General features: G+C 36.5%; 1 protein-coding gene across 3 annotated transcripts in view; it reads left to right on the top strand.

Annotated features, from left to right (window-relative positions):
- Window positions 1-27,217, top strand: part of LOC106873345 (uncharacterized) — a 263,949-nt gene that overhangs the window by 179,985 nt on the left and 56,747 nt on the right. For all 3 annotated transcript variants that reach the window (XM_052977316.2, XM_089343929.1, XM_014920673.3), the window contains exons 19-20: window positions 2,418-5,522; window positions 11,637-11,963. In XM_052977316.2, coding sequence (XP_052833276.2) covers window positions 2,418-5,522; window positions 11,637-11,963 — 3,432 coding nt within the window. The remainder of the gene's footprint in view (window positions 1-2,417; window positions 5,523-11,636; window positions 11,964-27,217) is intronic.

Below are 27,217 nucleotides of genomic sequence, written 5' to 3'. Positions count from 1 at the left end.
CCATATTCTATCACATAACCACACCAGAATCTTCTCACTTGCACACTGCATCTGATTCCTCTTACACACAATTGTTCTTTTAACATATTTGGACTTTGTATGCACACTGACATTGCACATCATACAGAGCATATTAGTCTTCATTTCTCTCTAATCTTCCCATGTTTTCGACACTCAGAGCCCACTACCATGTAGCCTTGTTATTAATACACAAGCACCATACAATCTGCCTTTCATACTGAAAGACCTTTCATTACTAACAGAGGTAATAGCTCTCGGAATATTATCTTGTTCTTATTCTAACAACTATACTTTCAGGACATTCTCTTCCACTGTTAATTAGATCATATCTTCTATCTCTAGCGAACCTGCTGGGCATTCCAGAAAATTTGTTTCTCATGCATTTTTAGTGTTTATTGCTTCTACACATCTGCAACATACTTTCCCTGTTAATCTTCCTGTGATTCCACTGCACCTCTTAAGTGTCCACAGCTTGCACTGGGTACATCAAATGGAATTCTTTCCAACACGTTTTTTACTTATGAAGTAGGGCCATTTGCCTGACAGGAAGACAGTCTTATCTACCTTCTTGTCAACTACAATTTTGATTTTTACAATGTTAACTTTAAGGCTCATTGATTCAAAGTTTTGCTTCCACACCTGGAATTCTTTTTCCAGTTCTGCTAGATTCCACTATAAGAAGGAAGTCATTAGCATATAGTAGTTCCCAAGAGCAACTGGTCTTAAACTCCTCTATTACAATTGAGAGGACTATTACGAATAGGAGAGGAATGAGAACTGAACCCTGGTGTACTCCTACCTGTACACAGAATTCATTACTGTCCTCATTGCTAACCCTCACCTTACTAACAACACCCCTCTACAGTTTGTATGGCTTTCACAAGCCATTTGTGTACCCTAAGCTTTCTCAGTGACTCTCAGATCACAGAGCAAGGGACTTTATTGAAGGCTTTCTCCAGGTTGACTCATGCCAAATCCAAGGGATTGCTTTTAGGTAAATACTTAAATGCAAAGAATACATGGGAGAAAGAGGGTTCCCAATGCAGATCAAACAGAGGGACCAGCTATCCTACAGTAATATGATAGGTAAAGCAATTAAGGATATGAAGGCAGGGAAAATACCTGATCCATCAAGAATCACCACTGAGATGCTTAAAATATTTGGTGAAGAAGGATGCAGCCTAAACAGTCATTAGTTAATCAGGTTGGACAGGAAAGTGTCATACCCAATGCTATTCATAGCAGCACTATGGTTAATTGTTACATGGGTAAAGAGATGCTTTATATAGAAGTAATTATAGAGATATCAAATTGCTAAACCAGGTTTTGAAAGTTACCAAAATAGTTATAGCTTAATTTGGAAGAAAATTAGGCCCGATGAGAGGCAGTTTGGTTTTGTGCCAGGGAGAAGTACTGTTGCTTTCTTGCTAGTAAGACAACTACATACATACATACATTCACACACACACACATAGAATCATACATACATACATTTTCTCTTCTGTCTTGTATTTGTTTTACCTAAACAAATTGACACCAGTATTTATTTTTAAGCCTAGAACTTTGCTATCAGTTTTTTTTTTTTTTGCCACAAACACACACACACATGTCTTCATTTTTGTCTCTCCATTGCTTGAAAACCAATGTTGGTTTGTTTACACCCTGTAATTTAGCAATTTGGCAAAAAGAGACTGATAGATTAAATACCAGACTTTAATAAAATATGAATACTGAGGTTGATTTTTTTTTTCCAACTAAACTCTTCAAGGCAGTGCCCCAGTATGGCCACACTTGTTATAATTTTTTTTTTTCTTTTTTGAAGTCTGGTATTTAATCTATCAGTCTCTTTTTGCAACAGCAGTTTTAAGGGATTGTACTGAGTTGTGCTGATATAATGTAGGATATATGTAGTAATAATAATACTAATCCAAGTATGGAGTTTATAAATATTTTAATGCATCACTATGCCCGTTTTCACAAATCACGTTTTTTGTGACCATAAGTCTGCATTCCTGGAATGATTACAATACAATTTGTAATATCCATGGATCTTTGTTCATGTGTTCATTTCTTCAGGTGAAATAGCATTAAAATTGGCAGTAAAGAATGTTCAACAGAAGGATGTTCATTAATTTTCACCAATCAAAAGGTTCGTTGTGGTATGTGGGTGGTCTTGTATGTATTTGGACTATGTATGTATGTATATGTATATGTATCTATTGCTAAGAAACTCTCAAGAGAGCTTAACAGCATGATGTAAAATATATTGATGAATACCAAAATATGAAAAATATAATACTGAAATTCAATAGTTCTGGGTTATCATTATTATATCTGAAATATCTGAAACTATTTTTTTCTTATATTAATCATCTTGTTTCTTTTGCTTTTTGCAGCAGCTTGAATTTACAGCTGATACCAGCTATATCTCTGGTTCATTCAGTTTTTCAAGAAAATTCCGAAATAGTTTAACTGTTACAACTGCACAAGGAAATGTACTAAATACCTCTCTGAGTTTTGTTGACAAAGAAACAAAGTACTTTCGATCTTTAGCTTTTGCAGTTCTGTTTTCCACTCATAATCAGGAAATTTTATTCTTAGAAGAACTCACTCAACAGAAGACAGTGCCAACAAAGCTGACAAACCATTTACAAGTTCAATGGCAGAAGGGTCAAAGACTGACCATTTACACAACCTTTCAGAACTACAGCAGCATTGTTTACCAAATGAATAATGAAATTCATACTTTTAGTGGACGAACAGCAAACTTTAGCTCAACATTCTTGAACACAAAGGATCACTACAAGGCCTCACTGCAGCTAAATGCAGATAGTGGGCTGTTTTTGAAGAAGAAAATCAGTTACTTTGGTGAGTCTTCTTTGAGATACAAAATCAACCCTGAAGGCTCTTCATGGGAACTGGTTGTGAACCAGACTGAGAGCACAAACCAGAATTTGTTATTTGTTGCTGTTTTCAGCAAGCAATTATTTCAGTTAATTTTTCGTAACTCAAATGATCCCTATAACAAGACAAACTTTGATATTACTGGAAAGCACTTTTGGTTGAATGGTAAGTACCATTCTATGTGGTCATTCACTTCAACTTTTCGGAGGATGGAGCAAAATCTAACCTTTGACCCTGATGGCATTGAACTGAGGTATGCAGCCAGTTCAAGTTTGGTATTATACAAAAATGATTTATCCAGTTTCGTTTTAAACTTTACATCACCAAAAACACAGAACAATAGTGTCAACAAACTAACAGCAGAACTCCGTGGAGTTCACACAGCAGATGTTTTGGTGGAATTCACCAAAACTGACAATGGATACGATTCCAAAGGAAGACTTAACTTTAATGTGCTGGACTCAACAGGACATGCCCGTGTTGATCTTTCTTACAGTGACTCCAATCGGCTCACTTCCAGTGGAATATTTTATTGGCATCCCCCAATACACAAAACAAACATCATGAATCATGCTCTCTTGGCAACACTCATGAGAAATAGTTCATTCAAAATAGTTTATAATAAAAAAGGCGGGATTCATACAGGTTCAAGTTATATGGAAATATCTGGTGTCAAACCCATCATAATTAAAACAAGCTTATATATAACAGATGCAAAGGATATTGCAAATATATCTCTAAGAGCAGAGAATGGAAATAATCCATATTTGAGTGAAGTTGCTTTAAATTTTTATTATAAGATCAATGACAGGTCTTTAACATCAATGGGGTTCTTAAAAATTCTACCATACTTTAACACCTCGTATCTTGAAATCAGTTTGGTGAAGGGTCGTGTAAGTGAAGCTGTCATCAAAATGAAAACTCCATATGAGTCTTTGAGAAGTCTCCAACTCATGGTTTCTTTTGAAACTGATTTCAGAGTTTCTAAGATGATTAGGAGCAACCTGAAACACAATGAAAATGAATTAATAGGCCTCACCCTGAATCAGTATTTTCTGAGTAACAATGACTTTGGGCTTACATTATTCACACAGGTTTATAACAGAAGACACGAACCAATTTCATTGAATTTGAAATACACATTCAAGTATGATGACCTGTTGCTTAATTTCGCATTTAACATGGCTCCAAGAATTTCATTCAGTTGTTCCTTGAAGAAATGGAGCACAAAACAATTTCAGTATTTCTTAAAAGTCGGACTAGATGATGAAGTATACAAAGCAGGTATTTCAATTTCAGACAAATTCATAAATTCTAAAACTGTAGATATTTCATTAACAACCTCTAATATCAAGGTTGTTATCTTCTGGCTTTTTAATAATGATAACAAAGAAGTGTCTCGTGTCACCTACCAAATTGCTTATGATGGCATTTTCTTCGTTCTCTCCGGGTCATACCTAAACCAGTTAGATGAAGAAAAAGTAAACATCCACATGAAAATCCATCATTTGATATATAGGTTATTCATAATCAATTCAAGAGAACCAGGTAAATCAAAGAAATTGGATTTTAAGATTCAAAATCATTCACCAATAAATTCAGAAATGAAGATTTGTAACTTTGGAGAATGGTCCAGTATCCACATAGTTCTTAATTTCAATATTGATTTGAAAGATCAACAAAATATAAGTGCTATGTTCAGCATCAACTCTACTTGCACTCAACATTTCATTGTCCTTTATGAGTTCTCAGAGCTGAATGAATATGAAAATAGGAAATCTGTTTATATCACATGTCCAGACCATGGTCTGTCAGGAATTGTTGTTGTTGACTCATCATATATACCAGTTCTTAAGTATGACATTCATCTCAGTCTTGATACACGTCCACACAAAAAAGGCATGGAACCACTAAGAGAACATTACCACAGATCTGATAATCTTGTAGACAATATAAAGGAACAGTCCAGTGAAACTAATATCTTGTTTGTCACTGCTGAGTGGATTAGCAATCAGAAGATCAGTGTAAAAGCTGATTTGACAAAGCAAAAGCAAAGTGTCTATTTCCATCAGAATTCCACAGCCACTACCTTGTTTCTTTACTTTGATGACATTAACATCAACACTACCAACAACAAAGCAAAGAGATCAAGTTTGATATCTGGTCAAAAGAGCAGTGATCGATTTGCTGTCAGCCTCAAAAATGCTTACCTGAAACTAATTCAAATTCACCTTCCATACAAATCATCCTTATTCGTTTGGATCAAGATACCTCAAGCATCTCCAAGAGCAATGACCTTACCTCAAGATATCTCTAGTCATGATTTAAACAAACTCACCAAGATGCTTATTGGAGAGATGCATTTAGATTTTGGTGCTGTTCTTAAGATCATGTTAAAATTCACAACTCCCAGTCGCACCATTCAAGCTAGTGGAACATTTGAGAATAAACAGAGAGACCCACAAAGTTTTGATGTAATTGTTATATACAATGCAGGTGCAAGCAAGAGCAAGAAATTCCTCCTGAAACTGAATGGAGAAAATGGTTCCAAAATGAAAAGGCTTGGAATATCAGTCCTTTTTCCTCAATCCAAAAATGTAAGCATAAATATTTCATCTGAATTAGATTTAAATATTATAAAGCCTTAATGTATGTTAAATAGAAATAATGATGAAAACATATTCCTTCTATTTCTTGAAGTAAAGAAAAATGGGGGATGGGGGAGGGAGTTTCCTCATGGACTGTTTCTCTCCACCAACTACAGTCTGGTGTTTTCCTCATCCATGTTTAAGTGCTGAAGAATTTAACAAAATTTTCATTCCAACTTCTGCATGGTCTTCCCTTCCTTCAGTTTCCTGGAGACGGTGTCCATTCTGTCAATTTTCTATTCCATCTATTATTCTTTCTTCTAAACACATGTCCCACGAAAGACCATTTGAGGATTTTTATTTTCCAAATAATATCTGTTAAACTTGTTGCCAATCTTATTCTGTTGATTCTCCACTTATTCATTTTGTTAATCTTCAGCATTCTCCTTTCCATGGTTCTTTGTATTGATCTTAATTTATTTTCAATGCTCTTGTTGGTAGCCCCTGTTTCTAATGCATACATAAGGTAGGCAGCATACACTGGTTGAAAGCCTTTCTTTTCAGACACATAGACAAGCTACTGCTCATGATGTGATTCAATTTACCAAACAATCCCTGTCATAATTGTATTCATTGTTCAATTTCTTTAGTTTGATTTTTATTCTTGAAACAGATTATTTGTGCAAGATAGGTGTATTGGTTCACATGTTCAACTATTTCATCATCTTTTACGATATTTCCATGTGATTAGATGGTTGGAGAATGTGTTCATTTTATTAATATTAATTCTGAGTCACAGTTTTTGCTTTATTCTTTTAGTTTTCTGAGAATTTCTATCAATTCTTTAATGCTGCTGGAAACACCAGTGAATGTGAGTTGATTTAGCATGCATCCATTTATATTTATTCCTTTATCTGATCAATATAAGTTTTTTAAAACCTTTTCTGATACAGATGTGAATAATTTGGGTGAGATGGTGTCTCCTTGTCTGACTCCTTTACCAATTTTGACATCAGTTAGCTTGTTGTTTATAGTTGCAGTAGTTCTACAGTTGATGTGCACATTCTCTAGTAACTTCATATAGTCTCCTTTGATTCCCTTTTCTTCTAGTGCTCTTAGTGTATTTCCACAGTATCAAAAGCATTTTCAAAATCTACAACTGTTAAGCACAATGATAAGTTGTAAGTTTGACATTTCCCCCTCATTTCGTTTATAAACATATGTGTGGTCTATTGTGCTGTAGTTTTTCCTGAAGTCTCCCTTTCCTGAAGCTTTCCCATTCAGCTTTCTCTCAATTCTGTTTTATAAGATGTTCGAGCAGATCTTGTAGATGTGTATTAGTTGACTGATTGGTCTGTAGTTTTTTGGGGTCTTTGGCATCCCCTTTTTTTTCATATATATCACAGAATCACAGTATAAATCAGAAGAATGTGCTTACATTCTTATTTTTATTTAACTCAGTGTAGCTTTCTAATATTTAAATATATTTTAGTTTTTGTGATTTGCATTGGGTTGTGCATAAAATACACATTGTTTAATTAGTTTCATTTCAATGTTGTTGTTGCTGTTGCTGTTTACTTTTGATGTTTTAAGTCAGAGAAGGAAGGGCAGCAGTCATAACCAGTTTAAGGGCCTCCCAGACTGTTGCTACAAAGAGAGGAATTACACAGATATTTGGCCTGAATGTTTACAAGATGGACTCTACCAAAAGCACACAAGAGTAAGATGGCAGTGTTAAACAAGAGAAAGGACTGAATCTATCCCCACCAAAATATGTGTGTGTGTGTGTATAGTAATGTTTGTGTTTATGTCAAGTTATATATAAAAGTGATTTAAAATTAAACTAGAAGATTACATAATATTTTTTAGTTGAATTCCTGTTAACTATTACAAAGAAAACTTAGCTTCATCAGGTCTGATGAAGGTGAGCAAATTGAAACTTTGCAGTCACTATGAACCTTTTTCCTTGTAAAAGTTAATTAGCACACAAACGTATTGTGTGTGTGTTTGTACATAAGTACATCAATGATTTTTGGCAACTGATGGTTCAGCACCTTTAAACCAGATAGATTAAGAAGGGGAACTTGAAATTCCCATGGCTGCCAGTCTAGTTCACTGTGCAACCACAGGTGGAATTGTGTATATTGTGCATTTACATGCAATTTTTACCCTGCACTTATTAGTGACAATACCAAAACTTTGAGAGATTCTCTGCTTATTTAGCTCAAAGTTACCCTTAATTATGGCTTACTACATGTAAGACAACTGAAAGCATCAGTGGTAGTTTCCTATATAAACATCAATCCATATTTATCATCATCATCATTATTTAACATCCATTTTTCATGCAGGCATGGGTTGGACAGTTTGACTGAAGACTGACAAGCCAGTAGGCTGCACCAGGCTCCAATCTGATCTAGTAAGGTTTCAACAGCTGGATGCTCTTCCTAACTCCAACCACTCTGAGAGTGTAGTGGGTGCTTTTTATGTGCTTCTGGCATGGGAACCAGTCAGGCAGCACTGGCATCAACTATGTTAGGACGGTGCTTTTTATGTGCCACCGGCATGAGAGCCAGACAGGGAGCACTGGCATCGACCACGTTCAAAAGGTGCTTGTTACATGTTACTGGCACAGGGAGCCAGACCCACACTGGCATCAGCCACAACTAAGATTTCACTTGACTCGATAGGTTTTCTCAAGCACAGTATATCGCCTAAAGATTCAAGGGTATTTTTAAATGGGCTGATTATGCAACACTGGCATTGGCCATGGCTACAGTCTCACTTTACTTGCTGGGTCTTCTCAATCACAGCATATCTCTGAAGGTTTTGGTCTCTTGTCATTGCCTCTGTGAGACCCAGCATTTGAAGGTCGTGCTTCACCACCTCATCCCATGTCTTCCTGGGGCTCCTTCTTTCTTGGGTTTCTTCCATTCTTAGGCTGTGACACTTATTCACATAGCTGTCCTCATCCATATGCAACACAGACCATACCAGCACAGTCATCTCTCTTGCACACCACATCTGATACTTCTTATGTCCAACTTTTCTCTCAGGGCGCTTACACTCTGTTGTGTATGCACACTGACATTACACATCCAGCAGATCATGGTCTAGTCACCAGTATTGTGAATCAGGTAGTTCATGAAGGAGTCATACCCAATGACTGATATAGCAGCACCATAGTCAACTGTTACAAGGGTAAAAGTGATGCCTTAGGCAGAAATAATTACAGAGATATCAAATTGTTGGATCAGGTGATGAAAGTTATGGAGAGGGTCATAGCCCAACTAATATATGACACACCGCCATATATTTTAAGCCTCTCAGTGGTGATTCCTGATGGGCTAGGGGCTTTCCTTGTCTTCATATCCTTAATTGCTTTATCTACCAGGGTACTGGTAGATAAAGCTGGCCCCTCAATTGGATCAAGATCTGGCAGACTCTCCTCCTCCACAAAATCCTTTTGTGTAGAAAATATTGAAGGCTGCCCATAGAACTTGAACCTACATCTCTCTCTCTCTCTCTCTCTCTCTCTCTCTCTCTCTCTCTCTCTCTCTCTCACTCTCTTGCTCTCTCTCTCTCTCTCTTGCTCTCTCTCTCTCTCTCTCTCTGTATCAGGAGTGGCTGTGTGTTAAGTAGCTTGCTTACCAACTACGTGGTTCCTGGTTCAGTCCCATTGCATGGCACCTTGGGCAAGTGTCTTCTACTATAGCCTCAGGCCAACCAAAGCCTTGTGAGTGGATTTGGTAGATGGAAACTGAAAGAAGCCCGTTGTATATATATATATGTGTGTGTCTGTATTTGTCCCCCAACAATGCTTGACAACTGATACTGGTGTGTTTATGTCCCCATAACTTAGTGGTTCGGCAAAAGAGATGGAAAGAATAAGTACTGGGGTCAATTTGCTTGACTAAAGGTGGTGCCCCAGCAGTCAAATGACTGAAACAAGTAAAAGAATAAAAGAATATATGTGTGTGTGTGTGTGTATATATATATATATATATATATATATATATATATATATATATATATATATATATATATATATATATAAAATGAATGAAGGAAACAGAAAATGGATTTAGCAAGAATCTTTATTCAGTACTACAATGATTGTTTCAACCTCTCCTGCATCTGTCCCTTATAGGTGGGATATTGTACATCCAGTTGTGTTGCACCGATCAATGCAGGTTGTGTCACATCAGGTGTGAATAAGATACATTACTCCATATACTGAGTTTCACTTGACATGTTGTTGCCTGTAGTGTGTTGGCTACACTGACATAGGATGGAATAATTTGGGGGTTATAACTAGTATATGGGTCTGGCTATAGTTCACAGGGGATACATAACATAAATTACAGTAATAAAAGATAAAGAATAAAACCTGACAAGGGATACGAATTGAAAGGTAATTAGCATATTATTAGACATATACCCAAAGTTAAAGTAATTATTTATACTCACACACACACACACACAAACACATACATATACAATAGGCTTTGTTTCTATCAACCAAATTTACTCACAAAGCATAGGTTAGCTTGGAGCTATAGTGGAAGACACTTGCCAAAGTTGACATGTGGAACTAACCCTGAAACCATGTCATTGGGAAGCACACACTTGTAAACCACAGTCAGGCTTACACCTGTGTGTGTGTGTACAAATTATATTAGGTTGACAAGAAAATCCTGTTGCATTTCAAACTGGAAAGAAACAAAGGCTTTGCTCTAAAGTGATATATTTAATCAAGGTAGTGTTTCTCCTTATTTTTGATAATATAATCACATCTATTTGGCAAATTGTTGATCCCTCAAATGTGAAATTCTTCAGGTTGCAAAACAAAGAGGTATTCTATTATTTTTAACTGTTTCACAATTAATAAACTGTTTTCCCTCTAAATAATGTTAGAATGATCTGAAAAGATGGTAGTTAGATGGATCAAGGTCAGGAGAGTAAGGAGGATGAGGCAAAACTTACATATTTTGTTTCATAGTCTTTTCCTGAGTGACTTGGGCAATATGTGGTCTTGCATTATCATGTAAGGGCAAAACCTTTTTATGATTTGATCAATGAAGAGCACTTTTTTGGCAAATTTTTGTGCAATGCATCCAATGTACACCAATATATTTCTGCACAAACTGTTTTGTTTTGGTTTTACGCTTAATGATAGACAACATCTTTCATATCTCACGAAACACAGAGCATAATTTTTTTAGGGTGTAGTTCTCATTTAGGGATGGATTCTCCTTTTTTATTGAGGGACTAACCATTGTTGTTTTTATTGGATATGATTGCAAAGAATCCACTTTTCATTGTTTGTGATAATTCTACCTAGGAATGGTTCAGTTACTTGACGAGGAACCTACTGATCTAGTTTTAAAAACTTTTCTTACTTCTTGAAGGTGTTTTTTTTATCAAACTGTGACTTGAAATGAAAAGTTTTGTTCATTCTCTTGCAGTTTGCTTTGAATTTTCCTCAGCTGTGGTTTTCAGAAGTTTAATAGACAGAAAAGAATCTGTGAGAGAAAAACTTCCTGGGTGAACCTAGCCAAATCATTGTTAGCATACCTGGTTGCTTAAAGCTTCATTTCCACAGACATAACGAATATTTCTTGCTGCTTCCACTGTTGAAGAGCCCCTTTTGAATTCATACAGCATGCCGTGTCTGATATGGGTCTGATCTAAATTTATTTTAAAAGCATGAAATCAATAAAAATTTAACCACTATGATATAAACTAATCTGCAAAGAGAGGAAATATTAAAATGTAAGAATTATTGCATATTTGTGCATAAGTATTGCAAAAGTATACTCAAAGTGATCACTTCGAAAGTGCAACAGAACTTTCTTTCCAACCCAATATATAAGTATGGAAGCCCATTGTTATGTGTGAATATGTTATGCACACAATGGAATTCCCACAGTTTCTCCTACCAAATTCAAGTTCCACTTTCAAGGCAGCAGTCAATGAAGCTGAGGCTAAAATAAAAGATGCTTACCAGAGGAACAAGATAGAGAGTGTGATCAAACCCAGATCCAATTAGCTGAAAACAAAATATCTTTCAACGTCTACATCACAGCTATTTATTTGTATATACATTTCTTATCATTTCAGGAAGTGAAGTTAAAAGTGAAGCTGAGTGGGAGAGAACGCAAAATCTTAATGAGTGGCAAGGCAGTTTTTACATTAAGCAGGGAAAATGATGGTCCAATGACACTTGTCTTTCATTCTAAACTATTTGAAACCAACGGCAAATACAAGCTGACTGTGCTTTCTGAGAACTTATACACTGACATGTTTGTCAGACTAGAGTCTTTTATTACCCTGGCCCCTGGTATCTATGACTTGGAGCTGTATTCCTCCCATGTAACCCAACAGAAAGAGATCACAAGGTCGAAGAATCTAAAGATGTATTGGTCAGAAAAGAAGTTTCACTTTCAGGCAAGTATTTCTTCTAGTCAGAAGTCAATAGTATCGACTACTCCTCTCACCTCAAAAATTGCTGGCCTTTTGCCTAAATCAGAAACCATTATTTTTATTATTATTATCTCTTTATCACAGGTTTTGTTGGAGCTCCTGGAGTCCTGCAGGCATAGCAGGCTTACTACCTGCTGTCTATAGTACCATGCTATTCTTTCTTTTCAGCTATCTAATACTTTCCTGATTATTCTAGCCATGCCAAGGAGGCAGACCTTTTGTAACAGTTCTACTGGACACTCTATTCCAATTTCCTTCATATTGGGTTGGCAACTAAGTTCCCGCCGTTTTTTTTTAATTCAAATTTTTTTTTAAAGGTTTAATAAAAAATAACAACTAATTAAAGAAATCGTTGCTTGTGTTTATGAGTTGAGCGGTGACGAGCAAGCAAACCAGAGGAAATTGTGGCTTGTTGATTTTTGTTGTTGTCACTTAAAGCATGCAGAACCCATGCTCCAAACTTCTAAACCTTTCCCATCAAGTGAAGATGCTTCTCTATAGCAGTGTGGGAGCATTCCATTTTCTCTGACAGCACCCTTGTTGTTTGACGAGAATTTTCGTGCAAAAGTTGGTTTAATAGCTCTTCATTGAACTCAACTGGACGGCCATAATAAGGTGCATCTTTGAGGTCAAAATTTCCATTTTTGAACTTGGCATACCAATCACAAGCGGTTCTATGGCACCCTCTCCATACACAGCACAAATGTCGCGAATAGCTTTTGCGGCCTTAGAACCCTAATTAAAAGCAAAAAGAAGGAGTTGTCAGAAATGCTCGTTTTTCTTAACTTGACATTCCATTTTAATGACCTGAAAATAAACAAAAATTAACTAAAATTAACTATACAAAAAAAAAAAAAATAGATTCCAAAATGATTCAGGAATAGAATTCTCGAAAAAAATAGATTCCAAAATTTAAAAACGCAATAAATTCCAAATTTTATAAAAACAGCGGGAACTTAGTTGCCAACCCAATATTTCTCTTGATGCCTTCTGATACTGTTCCCAAGGACCCAACAGTAATTGGCACTATCTTCACCTTCTTCATTTTCCATAGCCAGGCTATTTCATACTTAAGAGGCTTGTATCTATCTATCTTTTCACCTTCCTTTTTCACTATTTGTGAGTCAAAGGGTCATGCAACATCAACTATATAGCATATGTGGTGCACCTTGTCCACCACCACTAGATCCGGTCTGTTATGCTCTAGTACCTGATCTGTTTGGAATGGGAAATCCCAGGGGATTTTGCTAATATCTCTGACTCTGCCATTCTCTGCAGTTTGTGCTCATACCACACCTTGCCTCTCTCTAGCCCCCATTTTTCACACAGTTTGCAATGTAGCACTTACACTGCCTGGTTGTGTTGCTACAACTTGTAGTGGTTTGGAGAAAATCTAGGACATTTATTCATGATATGGACAATGGTTTCATCCACTCTATTGCAGATGCAACATAGTGGAGACACTTGCTCATTCCTCAGGTTGACCTTCCAGTTCGTAACCAAAGCTTGGTCCTGCACTGCCAATATAGTGCTCTCAGTCTCTTTTTTTAGGGTTCCTTTCATCAGTCAATCCCACCTATTTTTACCAGCAACTTATGTTGTGGCTACATGGAATCGATTGTGTAGTCCCTTCTTGCATAATTCTTCTTCGTGTCCTTTTTGTACTTCTTCCTTTACAATTAAACCTTGGGAGAAATACACATACAAAATACTTCTTCCTTTGTTTTCCCTTTTTCTCTGCTCTCAATACTCCCTAGCAATGTTTCCTTACTTTGGGTTAGGTATCTCATTAAACTCTTGAATTCGATATGCACATAGGCTTCCACACTTACCAGTCCCCTTCCTCTATTTGCTTTCTTCATGTATAGGTAATCAGTGTCTGCACGTAGATGATGAGCTCCATACATTGTTAGAAGCTTTCTTGACTTCCTGTCCATCTCCTTTAACTCCCCCTCTGTCCACTTCAGGATTCCTGCCTCATACCAAACTACTGAAACTGCACGCAAGTTTATTGCTGAAATTATGTTTCTGGCATTCAGCTTTGAAACTAATATTTTTCTCACTCGCCACAGGTACTCTCTTTTTGTCTTTTCCTTCATGTCATGGTGTTTGATACCATCTGTCTCAAGTATTCTCAGGTAGCTATAGCTGGATTGAGGTCGAGTTGCCTTCATCATTTCACCACTTAGTAACCTTCTGTCCTGGCAAGCTTTTCTCATCTCATCACCATCTTAGTACATTTTGAGAGTTCAAACTCTATCTTAATATCACTGGAGAAAATCTGCACAGACTAGACTAGGTTGTCCAATTCTGCATAAGTTTTTGTGAATACCTTCAGGTTGTCCATGAATAGCAAGTGGTTTCATTTTCCCTTACCTCTTCCCAGATCATACCCCAACTTTGTTTTCTGTAGTATTTCACTCAAGGGGATCATTCCCAGCACGAATATCAGTGGAGACACACTATCCCCCTGGAAGATTCCACTCTTGATTTCCACCTCTCCTAATACTTGTTTCCCTACTGTCAATTCCATTCTCCAGCATTTCATGCTATTCCATATAAGGCTTCTCATATTCTCTGCTACTCCATACACTTCTATTGTTCTTATTATCCAGGAGTGTGGTATCATATTGTATGTTTTGTGATAGTCAGCACATGCCATACTCAGGTTTGTATGTCTTCTCTTGCAGTTCCTGATAATTAGATTATCAATTAAGAGCTGACCCTTCATTCCCCAGCTCCTTTTACGGCACCCTTTCTGTTCAGTGGGTAGCAGCCTACTTCTTTCCAAGAATCAGTACAGTAATACATCTAGACTGTAGGCTATTTCTAAGGTTTCCAGATATTTTTTCAAATTGGGTGGTATTGAACTCAATGCTCCGATGACAATAGGGATAACCTTTATGTTTGACTCTCATAGCTGCCACATCTTAGCAATCTCAATTCTCAGGTTTCCATATTTATCAACTTTTTCTCTTTCTTTCATGATGATGTGTTGATCTCCTGGCACTGCTATATCGATTATTAGGCATTCTTGTTAGTCCCTCCTAAAGGTTAGAGCCTTTGGTGCTCTAACACTTTGTCTGTCTGGAAATCAAAGTTTCAGAGCATTTTTGCCTTCCCCTTTTTGTTCATTACCTTTTCTGGTGTATGTTAGTACCAAGCACCCATAACCTCATATCCATACTTATGGAGATTTTGGGCTACCTTGTCATGTCTATACTTGTACTCTTTCTGTGCAAGAGTTTCACAAGCACTAACAATGTGAGTCACACTTTTGACCGTCTTCCCACATTCTGCAGAGGTCCAATGCACTTGTGTGGTATATATTCTTTCACTGAGTTGGTATTCAATGCCTGGTCCAAGGCCGCGATCTGACTTTCAGTATTCCTTTTTAGGTCACCCTTGTCGAGCCACCTCCATGATGCTTCCTGATCTTTTAATTTGTTCGTTTCATGGTGGAACTGACCATGTAATTCCATACGGAGTAAGGTTTCTTCTCTTTCCTTGGCTCTTCTTGTTCAGAATTCATCAGCACTCTCAAGTTCATTTTGTTAACTCCTTCTGCACTAGCAGCATACTCTAGCATGTCTTCTTTGCTGTTTATCAAATATTCTGCCATGTTTTTTCTTTCATTATTATTATTGTTATTATTATTATTATTATTATTATTATTATTATTATTATTATTATTATTATTATTATTATTATTATTATTGTCACATATGCACAACAAATTAGAGTGTTGAAAAAAAAATTCCTAACATTGGTCTACAATAAGTAACTTTAGATGCCAAGAACTCTCCTAACTATTCTAACTGTCCCTAATAATACTGTTTTCTGGAACTGTACTAAACTGGGTTTTATGCCTATTTCCTCTCTCCATCTGTTCAAATCTTTAGAGATAGTTCCCAATGCACCTATAACAACAGGGATACATTTTACCTTTCCACAGGCTTTGTAACTCAATGGTTAGGTCCTGATACTTTGTTATTTTCTCTATACCTTTCAGATTGATTTTTTCATCATTTGGGACTGTAAAATCATTTATCTGTGGCACCTTCTGTTCTCTTTGTCTACTACTATGAAATCAGGCCTTCTAGCTTCAATTACTTTGTCTGTCTCACAACATCTCATATTTCTGACTTTCTAGTACTTTACTAGGTTCATGTTCATACCATTTATCAGGATGGTCATATCCTAGCTTTGTACATAACTCCCAGTGGATTATTCTCCTTAAATTGTCATGTCTTTTCTTGTATTCTTTCTGTACCAATATGCTTCATTCACTTACTATATGGGTAACACTTTCCTCTTTTGATTGACATAACCTACATTGGAAATCTACCTGGCTTTTGTCTATCTTGGTTTTTATCCAATTAGTCCTCGGCATTTGATCTTGTGCTGCTATTAAACCCTCTCCCACCTTCCTTTCTTGGTAAGTATAATCTTGCTATTCCTGCTCTTGGGTGAAGTCCTCCATTCATTTTGAATTCCTTCCTAGTTCTTCCGTCTAGCTTTGCTAATTCAGTTTTTGTCCAATCTACAAAGGCTGCTGAGAATCTAAGTAATCATACTGCCCAAGTATTTACAGCCTTCACTACATTCGGACCATTTAGCTTTGATTTCATTAGCTTCCTCACCCTTCTCAATTTTCGTTTTCATTTCTGTAGTTAGTACTCTGTCAGATTCTAATACTCTTAGATACTTATATCCCTTCTTTCAATGATTTTAATGTCTGGCCATCTGGTAATTGGATGCCTTCACTGTTGACTACCTGTCCCTTTTCCATGACTAATATTGCACACTTATCTATGCCAAATTCTATGCCTTTATCTTTGCTGAAGTTTGTATTAAGGAATCTATCTCTTTTTTATTCTTACTAAAAAAAACTTCAGATCAGCCATGTAGAGCAAATGGTTCATTTTTCTTGACTATATCTGAACTGACTCCCTGCCTTTGCCTTCCTTAATACTAAACTGAGGGAGGTTAAATATAAGGTAAATATTAAAGGGGATAACAAGTCTCCTTGGAAGATTCCTTTCTTGATATTAACTTTCATTAAGGTTGTGTCACCTGAGTAGAGATCTACTTTCCATTTCTTCATGCTAAAGCTGATTGATTCTCTTATGCTGTCTGCAATACTGAATATACTCGAACATTCACTTATCCATAAGTGTGGAATCATGTCATAGGCTGTTAAATTTTTCTTTCTAGATTTTATTTCATTTAGAACTGCTGTGTCTATGTATAATAAATCATGCATTCTTCTAGCCTTCTTCCTGCACCCTTTTTGTTATTCTGGCAGTAAATTCTGCTTATCAAAATGCTCCTGCTTGCCACACTAATGGTAAGCAAGTGATTGGTCTATAATGTCTAGTTGTATTGCCCTTGCTTTTGTCTTTTATAAGGAGTACTGTTCTCCGTCTAGTCATCCTATCTGGTATTGCTCCTCCATTCAGGCAACCCTGAAGTTGTGACTTCAGTTTACCATGTAAGGTACTTTATTATTATTATTATTATTATTATTATTATTATTATTATTATTATTATTGAAGATGGTGGGCTGGCAGAATCATCAGCAAGCCAGGCAAAATGCTTAGTGGTATTTCACCCTCTTTACTTTCTGAATTCAAATTCCACCAAGGTCGGCTTTGCCTTTCCTCCTTTCAGGGTCAATAAAATAAGTACCAGTTGAACACTGGGGTTGATGTAATCGACTCATCCCCACCTTCCCCAAGCTACCCTTGTGGCAATAATAATAATAATAATAATAATAATAGTTATTATTATTATTATTCAGTAGTTTTATTTTTATAACGTGCTTTCACTTCACTACCGAGCGCAGCTCTGTGCGCCTTGGGTATGTGCTGTGGTTTGCTGTGGTGCTCTTATGTTTACTGTATTGAAAGTGTTTTGCGTAGAATGTGTGCAGTACCCAGTAGTGCAATTTTCTGTATGTTATATATATTTGTAAGTCCTGATGTTTTTGTTATGTATTTGTCTGAATATTTTTTTATTATACCTAAGGCACCTACTATGATAGGAATTGTTTCTGTTTTTAGATTCCACATTCAAGTTATCTCTATTTCCAGGTCTTTGTATTTTGAAAGTTTTTCCATTTCTTTTAGAGAAACGTTGTCATCTGCTGGTATTGATACATCAATTAGAAAGCATTTTTTTTCTTCATGATCTTTGACAACTATATCTGGTCTATTTGCCTTAATTTCTCTATCTGTGTGTATTGGCATATCCCAGAGTATGGTTGCTTTCTCGTTTTCTGTGACCTTTTCTGGCGTGTGTTTATACCATCTTTTTTCTGTTGCTATTCCATAATGTTGGCATAGCTTCCAGTGTATATAGGTCCCAGCTCTGTCGTGTCTGTGAATATATTCCTTCTTAGCCAGGACTGGGCAGCCAGAGATAATATGATTTATTGTTTCTTGTCGATCTCCACATATTCTACAGTTACTTGTTATATTTCTTTTCATTATGTGTTTTTGGTAATTTCTGGTGGGGAGGCTCTGGTCTTGTGCAACAATTAAAAATCCTTCAGTCTCTGCTTTGAGTCCTGAGCTTCTCAGCCATTGCTGGGATTTTTCTCTGTCTATTTCTTTCGCATTTAGTTTAGCCCAGTATTTACCATGTAGGGGCTTTTCTTGCCATCGTTTTATCATGGTCCGTTGCTGTTCTAGTTTTAGTTTGGATTTCATTTGTTTTATAGCTTTTGTTGTTTCTTCTTCTTCTTCTTCTTCTTCTTCTTCTTCTTCTTCTTCTTCTTCTTCTTCTTCTTCTTCTTCTTCTTCTTCTTCTTCTTCTTCTTCTTCGTATTTGTTAGGTAAATTGATTTCTTGTTTGTATTTGTCAGCTTCCTTAAATACTGAAAACAGTTTTTTGTTTTGCTCGTGTTTTGTGGCTATTTGTATTAGTTTCCCTTGCTTCTGGAGTAGGTATTTTTGCAGTCCTATGGTGGTTATTTTATAATAGTTTTCTAGCTGTATAAGACCCCTGCCACCTTCTGTGCGTTGTATATATAGCCTTTCTATGTCAGATTTTGGGTGGTGCATCCTATATCCTGTCATTATTTTTCTTGTTTTCCTGTCTATTTTACATAGTTCGTTTAGTGTCCAGTTAAGGGACAGCTAAAGTGTTGATACCCATTATCTTGTTTTTAGCATTGAGCTCTGTTTTTAGTATTGATCTAACTCGTCTATAGTACTCTTTCTTTATTTTTTCTTTCATTTGTGTATGTTGTATCCTATCTAGTTCATTGACTCCTAAATACTTGTATGGTTGGCTTTCGTCTAGTTCTCTTATTTCATTGGCTTTATCTAGTGTTATATTGCTACTTTTAACTAATTTTCCTCTTTTCAGGGTTGCTTTGGCACATTTTTCTAATCTGAATTTCATATCTATTCCCTTGGTAAAGCCGTGTACTGTCTGTAGTAGTGTTTAGCATATAATTTTAGGTCATCCATATATAGAAGGTGGCTGACTGTTTTTCCGTAGCATTTGTAACCGCATTCAGTTCTATTTAGCAATTTAGCAATTCAGTTAAAGGTGTGAGTGCCAGGCAGAACAGGAGTGGAGAGAGCGCGTCTCCCTGGAATATTCCTCTTCTAATGGGGATGGCTTTCGTTTTCACAAGTCCGTCTTTTGTTTGGAGCTGTAGCACTGTCTGCCATTTGTTCATTGAGTGCCTTATGTATTTTATAATAATTGGTGCCACCTTGTTTATGGCTAGTGTTTCCAGAATCCATGTGTGGGGAATTATTATTATTATTATTATTATTATTATTATTATTATTATCAATACTATTAAATATGCCAACTTTTTGTTTTTGCATGTACCTGACGTGTGTGTCACACTAGGTATACTTGAAGTGAGTGGAGAGAGGTGGAAAGAGAGGAAGTGAGAGAGGTGAGAGTGAGAGAGAAAAGAGTGAGAGTGAGAGAGACAGTGAGTGGTGACAGCATTCGCTTTGTGTTTTTTAATGTTTATCAGTATTTTCAGAGCAGACCGATACATAGCAAAAAAAGTTGATACATACATACATAGACACATTGTTACATCAAAGACAAATAACTACAGCAAATATTTCATTACCACACCAGCATAAAATTAACTCGCAAGTGGCTGATTACTCCACAGACATACATACCATTAATGTAGTTCTCAGCGAGATTCAGCTTCACACAGAATATGACAAGGCTGACCCCTTTGAATTACAGCTACAACTCATTTTGGCCAGCTGAGTGAACTGGAGCTAGATAAACCTTCAAGTGGTTGGAAGAAAACAAAAAAGACCCTATATAGGGGCAGGAAAATCTTTTTAGTCATTAGGGTCACTGTGGGTATTAATCTGGTCTTAACAGAGGCATTTGTGGGTCTGACAGATCCTGAAGCCACGCCCTCAGATAAATACTGATGCACAGGCTGTTGTTAAACTGAATGTGAGTAAGGACAAAGTCTCTACACGACGGAATAGCAATTATTTTGTCTTAGCTTTCACTGACATTTTTGCTTTACAATATGGAACATTTCCTTTTCTTTCACTCTTTCTAAGAAATGGCATTCTGTCAGTTATGACAACAAGGTTCCTGTTTATCTGATCTACAGAACAGTCTAGTCATAAACTTTATGTGCAAGTGGCTGAGTACTCCACAGACATGCATACCATAAGATAGTTCTCAGGGAGGTTCAACCTCACACAGAATGTGACAAGGCTGGCCCCTTCGAATTACAGTTACAACTCATTTTTGCCAGTTGAGTGGACTGCAGCAAAGTGAAGTAGAGTACCTTGCGCAAGAACTCAGTGCACTGCCGGGAATCATGCTCATGACTTTATGATCATAGGCCAAATACCACTAACCACTGAGCCATGAATCCTCACTCACTTAACCATAGGGAAAAGGAGTGAAGCGATAAAGACAGAGAAAGGAAAGCACCAGTCATTTACAATGACAATTAGACTGAAATACAATGGATCTTTTCAAGCTTCTTTACTTTTAACAATGAAGAAGAGAGAAAGATATTTAGTAATGAATGGAAGGAAAGTCTTTCAGGTGTTTACGTTTTTATGCTGGGAGTTCTAGAATGATCAAGTGTTAGTTCTCTCTTCTTTCTCCCACCCCAGTACTTATTCGCCTTCTTTCATAGTTCTGCAGGTCTTTTAGTTGGGGGAAAGACCATGTTTTTTTTTTTTCAGGCACGTTTAATGTTTTCTCTACAAACTACAAACAAGCCTGCTTCCTTTCTTTTTTTTTTTTCCTTTCATACAAAAACTAATGCAAATTTTGAATGAGGCATAGCTGTGAAAAGAAACCAGAAAAATGGGTAATAGCCGCTACAAAATGGTTGGAGGAGAAAGTTGCCAACAGGTGGCTACAAGAAATTCAACTCTATACTTTAAAGAGTGTCTTCTATTATACCCTCGGGCTGACCAAAGAGTGGATTTGGTAGATGGAAACTGAAAGAAGCCCATCATATAAATATGTGTGTGTGCACGTGCACGTGTGTGTGTCTGTATATATATATGTATATATTTATGTGTCTGTGTTTGCATCCCCATAACTTAGCTGTTAGGCAAAGAGACTGATAGAATAATCACCAGGCTTACCGGGAATGAGTCCAGGGGTCAATTTCTTCAATTAAAGAACAGTGCTCCAACATGGCCACAGTCAAATGACTGAAACAAGTAAAAGAATAAAAGAATACCAGAAGAATGTTCCATACCACTAAACCGAGAAAGTCCTTTTTTTATGTTTGCGTAACAGATATTTTGGTTGGATTATATAGTTATTGGTTTTACACTTCTTTCTATATTCTGTTACTGTCACAATATAGAAACATTTCTCATGGCACCAGCACACAACTTACATTTTTTATGTTTTCCATAAAGTTTTCACAGGTCCAGCTAGTTATTATCATTATTGAGTGAGAGAGCAGTGCATGGCATCAAAGTGACAGTGGGGTACAAATATATGAAGCCCAATATACCCATCATGACTACCCGCTTGATACGGGCACACTAGGCACATGCATCACAACCATATGTGCATGACATGATGATCTTACATCAAGATAAACAGCACATAACATTGCAGGTGGAGCCCAGTTAGAATTTTCTTCAGGTCTAGTAGCTCATCCTGCTCAAAAGGTCCTTGAATAAGGGTTGTTTAAGGATGATGAATGCTCTTATTTCCAGAGGTGAATTATTCAAACACCAAAGAATTCCTCTCAGTACATGGCTATGATGCTCCCCCATAACTTCTGCTTGTGATCAGAGATGCACATATTGTCAGCTATCAAGGTTCACATGCTCAACTGGTTATGGTCAAGCAACTAACAAGCAAATCTGTGATGTTGAGCAGAATATTTGCTGTTTCCCACTTTTTATACTATGACAAAATATGTACCCAATAGTACTTCCAATCAGTTAAGATCAAAAGACATGAGAGCCACTGCCTGGCACTGCATCAGAACTTTTATCATTATTATTGTTAGTAGTATGGTTATTATTATTCAGTATTCTTATTTGTATCATGTGCTTTCACGGCACTACCAAGCGCAGCTCCATGTGCCTTAGGTATATGCTGTGGTGCTCTTATTTTCACTGTATTAAAAGTGCTTTATGTAGGGTGTGTGCAGTGCCTAGAAGTGTTATTTTCTGTATGTTATACATTCATAAGTCCTGGTGTTTTGGTTATGTGTTTGTCTGAATGTTTCTGTTTTTAGACTCCACATTTGAGTTACCGCTCTATCCAGATCTTTGTATTTTGAGAGTTTCTCTATTTCTTTAAGAGATACATTGTGATCTTTAAGTATTGATATATCGATTAGAAGGTATTTTCTTTCTTGGTGATCTCTGACAACTATATCTGGGTTATTGGCTTTGAGTATTGACATATCCCAGAGCATGGTTGCTTTCTTATCTTCTGAGGACTTTTCTGGGGTGTACCTATACCATCTTTTTTCTCCTGTCATTCCATAGTTTTGGCATAGCTTCCAGTGTATAAAGGTCCCAACTCTGTTATATATGTGGATATATTTCTTCTTAGCCAGGACTGGGCCACCAGAGACAATATGATCTGTTGTTTCTTCCCCCATCACTACATATTCTGCAGTTGCTTGTATTCTTTCTCAGTATGTGTTTGGTGATGTCTGGTGGGCAGGTTTTGAACTTGTGCATTAAAACTGTTAGATACAATATTAGTTAGCAGGAGTGTTATCTTGAGGTTTTGTGATAACAAGTCTCCTTAAATCTCGTGAAACTTTCTTAAGGTTCTGGTTGGATATGGAACTGCACTTTTCTGCGAGTTGACAATGCAAGTCTAAATTCCAATATCCTTCAACCTCTAAGGTAGCAGTGTCAGTGTTGTGCCAATACACAATTACTACAGGAATAATTGTCATCTTAGTTTTCCATAATTTCTTCATCCCTCTAGGCTGAGTCCTGCTGCTTTTCAGTTCCTTTGGTATCCATTCTATTATTATATATTGCAAAGTCTGTGATATTACAGCTATCTTTTTTTTTTGTCACTTTTTTTGTTGTTCTTTGTAGTCATATCTAATCTTGTTGCTTCAATAGTATGACCGGTCTTTATGGGGAAAATCCCATAAAATTCTGTTGGCAGTATCAAGTTCCTGATCATATCACTATTCTGTTACATTGCATCAATGCATTGGCTAACATCCCAATGCACACTTTTACTGACACATTCATTCTTGCATTTATACTCTTTTTTGCTGAATTACTGCATTAACTGAAGAGATGGTTCATACTTTTGTCTGCTTTTCCCAAAGATTCTACATATGATTTCTGACTGAGTTTTGTCAACCTGTACCTTTATAAAATTCATCCCAAAGGCTTGTTTCTGAGTGGCTGTAATTAGTACTTCAGTTTGCTTCTCAACCACATGGTTCTTGGTTCACTTCCACTGAGTGGCACCTTGGACAAGTGTCTTCTTCTTTAGCCTCAGGTTGACCAAAGCCTTGTGAGTGGAATTGTTAGACAGAAACTGAAAGAAAACAGTTGTGCGTGTCTCTGTGTGTGTATTTATTTATATATATATATATATATATATATATATATATGTATATATATATATATATATATATATATATATATATATATATATATATATAAACAATTGCAGCATGGAATGTGTTTATAAGCCATTTAAGAAACACACAAAAACCATTAGATTCACTTCAACATTTAAATTTAATTTAAATTTAAATGTTGAAGTGAATCTAACGGTTTTTGTGTGTTTCTTAAATGGCTTATAAACACATTCCACGCTGCAATTGTTTTCGTTCCAGCACATGATCTCAGATCAGGTCGCTTGCTATGCAAGTACATCTCTGTAATATATATATATATATATATATATATATATATATATATATATATATATATATATATTCACAGACACACACATAAATAAGTACTAAGCTTAGAAAAATAAGTACTGAGGTCACTGCATTCAACTAAAATTCTTCAAGGTGGTGTGCTAGCATGGCCATAGTCTAAATAACTGAAGCAAGTAAAAGACAAAAGATAAGTGTAACAAAAGTCTCTTTTTTTTTGTGTGTGTGTGTGTTTGAGCATAATTTATTTTGTTAGAGTAGTAGGAAATGTGTTAATGCAATATGTTGTGGTGGACTTCCCCAGATGATAAGTGAGCTGGTCCACAACTAATAAATAATGGACTGACACAATCAGTAAAGTCAATCAGTGAAGGTACGCTGTTTGGACTAGTCCCGCAGAGATGACGAAATACATTATCATAATGGGACATGTCACAATACAATTAATAAAGACAGTAAGATGAAACAGTGGAGCTTATTTGAAAGGAGGATAATTTTGTGTGGAAGAAAAAGAATAGTAATGAAAATACAAAAAACATGGTTGTGTTGAAAAAAAAATCTCAAAATGGGTAGGTGTTGTGGCAGACTCTTCCATGTGAGAAATGGGCTGGTCCACTACTAATAAATAGTGGACTGATACAGTCAGTAAGGTCAATCGGCGAAGGTAAGCCATTTGGACCAGTCCCGCAGAGATGATGAAATACATTATCATAATGGGACATGTCACAATACAATTAATAAAAACAGTAAGATGAAACAGTGTAATATGACATGCAAGGAAAATGTCTGCTTGAAATTTAACACTTGGGCTGGTTTTTACATATTCTGTAAATATTCAAGTGTTGTGTCATGTCTTCTTCAACTATCTTCGATTGAATATGTAGATATGAGAACAGCTGTATGAGGGGATACTGAAAAGTTCCTGGTTTTAAGGGTATCGTGAAAGGCATGGTAGGAGGCCCAACTTCTTTTACAAGGCTTAGAAAAACTTAAGGATCACTGCAATAAGTGTATGAATCTGAGAGGGGAATATGTTGAATAAAATCATATTTAACTGATCCTATTGTATAAAGAGTGTAATTCAAACTTAACCCAAGACATTCTGATTGATGAGAATGTCATACTGGCTCAGATGTCTGTGAAATTGGTGCTTAAATTGACTGTATTTATAGGCTTTGCTCATGGAATGTTCCAGACAAGCAACCAAACTATCACATAAACAGCAGCCATTCATCTTGCTTGCACAAATTATGACTGAATGGTGGTCCAAGATTCATATGTGGAAACCATGGGACAAAATCCAATGCTATATCTGTAATAGCATTACTGCGAGGACTTTCAAAGGCATGAAAGAAATGAAGCCAGCATGGTCCACTGAATGGGTAATGTCAGTGTGCACACACAGCAGAGTGTTAATGATTTAAGAGGAAAACTAGGTATAAGAGGCATTAGATGTGTGCAAGAAGACTGCACTGGTTTGATCATGTGATGCATATGTATGAGGACAGCTACATAAAGAAGTGTTGAGCTCTAACCTGTGGAAGAGGTAGACCCAGGAAGACATAGGATGAAGTGGTGAGAAAGGATCTTTGTATGCTGGGCTTCACTGAGGAAATGACAAGGAACCAGAAATTGTGATTTGCTGTACTTGAGAAGATATGTCAAGCTAATGTAATTTCACTGTCATCCATACATACAGGCATGTCCTTTGCAGGTGCTGGTACTACACAAAATGCACTCATGCTGGTTCTGTGTAAATGCTCCCATTACCAGTGGTATGTAAAAAAAAAAACACCCAGCACACTCTGTAAAGTGGTTAGCATTAGGAAGGGCATCCAGCAGTAGAAACCATGCCACAACAGACAATTGGAGTCTGGACAGCTCTCCCAGCTTTTGTCAAACCATCCAACCCATGCCAGCATGGAAAACGGGCATTAAGCAATGATAATGATGATAATGTTCCTTCACATCTTCACATATCCTAATTTGAAACACAATCAACTTATAGATGTCTGAGGGAGTCAGTGAACAGTTAATGTTGTTGTAAATGCCACATACATTGCACGTATTGCATAACTCTATATCTGGTATAGAATAAACTACTTTCATTAACATTTGTAACGTTGATTTGACTTCTCTTTTCCTAAGTTAAATGAATTATATATAGAGAGTATACATGCAGTGTTCATCAGCTGACATAATTTAATAGGTATGAAGTATGAGTGCTGAGTTTTGTTAATCACTACAGCTAAAGCTGCAACTGGAAAATGTGGTGTTGAGACTGCCTATCAAAGTGATTTCTCCTTGAGTAGGTGGTTATAGATTAAAATAATAACTGAAAAAGGAAACATTTAGCATCACTCATAAACACTTAATTTAGATGTAGAATATAAATATCTGTTTATATTCTATTTATATTAAATATTTTCAAGTGATATCAAATGTTTTGCATAGTCTGTTTTGGCTTGGTTTCTATAGCTGGATGCCTTCCTAATGCCAACCACTCCACAGAGTGTACTGGGTGCTTTTTACGTAACACCAGCACCCTCACCAAATCTCTTTACACGGTACCTTGGTTTTAGGATCTCAATTCTGTTGTGGTGGGCAGGTCTTCTCGAGTACACACACAAACACACATATATGTAAGTGTGTGTGTGTATCTTTGTGTTTGTTCCAACACCACTTAACAACCAGCATTTGTTTGTTTATGTCCCAATAACTAACCAGTTTGGTAAATGAGTTTGACAGAATAAGTTCTAGATTTATAAAAGGTAAGTACCAGGTCTGATTCATTCAGTTAGACTCTTTGAAGCAGTGCATAATGACTGAAGCAGGTAAAAGAATA

This window comes from Octopus bimaculoides, chromosome 28 (assembly GCF_046866305.1).
Source record: "Octopus bimaculoides isolate indiv1 chromosome 28, ASM4686630v1, whole genome shotgun sequence".
Taxonomy (NCBI): domain Eukaryota; kingdom Metazoa; phylum Mollusca; class Cephalopoda; order Octopoda; family Octopodidae; genus Octopus; species Octopus bimaculoides.
The sequence above is the reverse complement of the archived record's forward strand: the minus strand, read 5'-3'. Positions and strand labels throughout refer to the sequence as shown.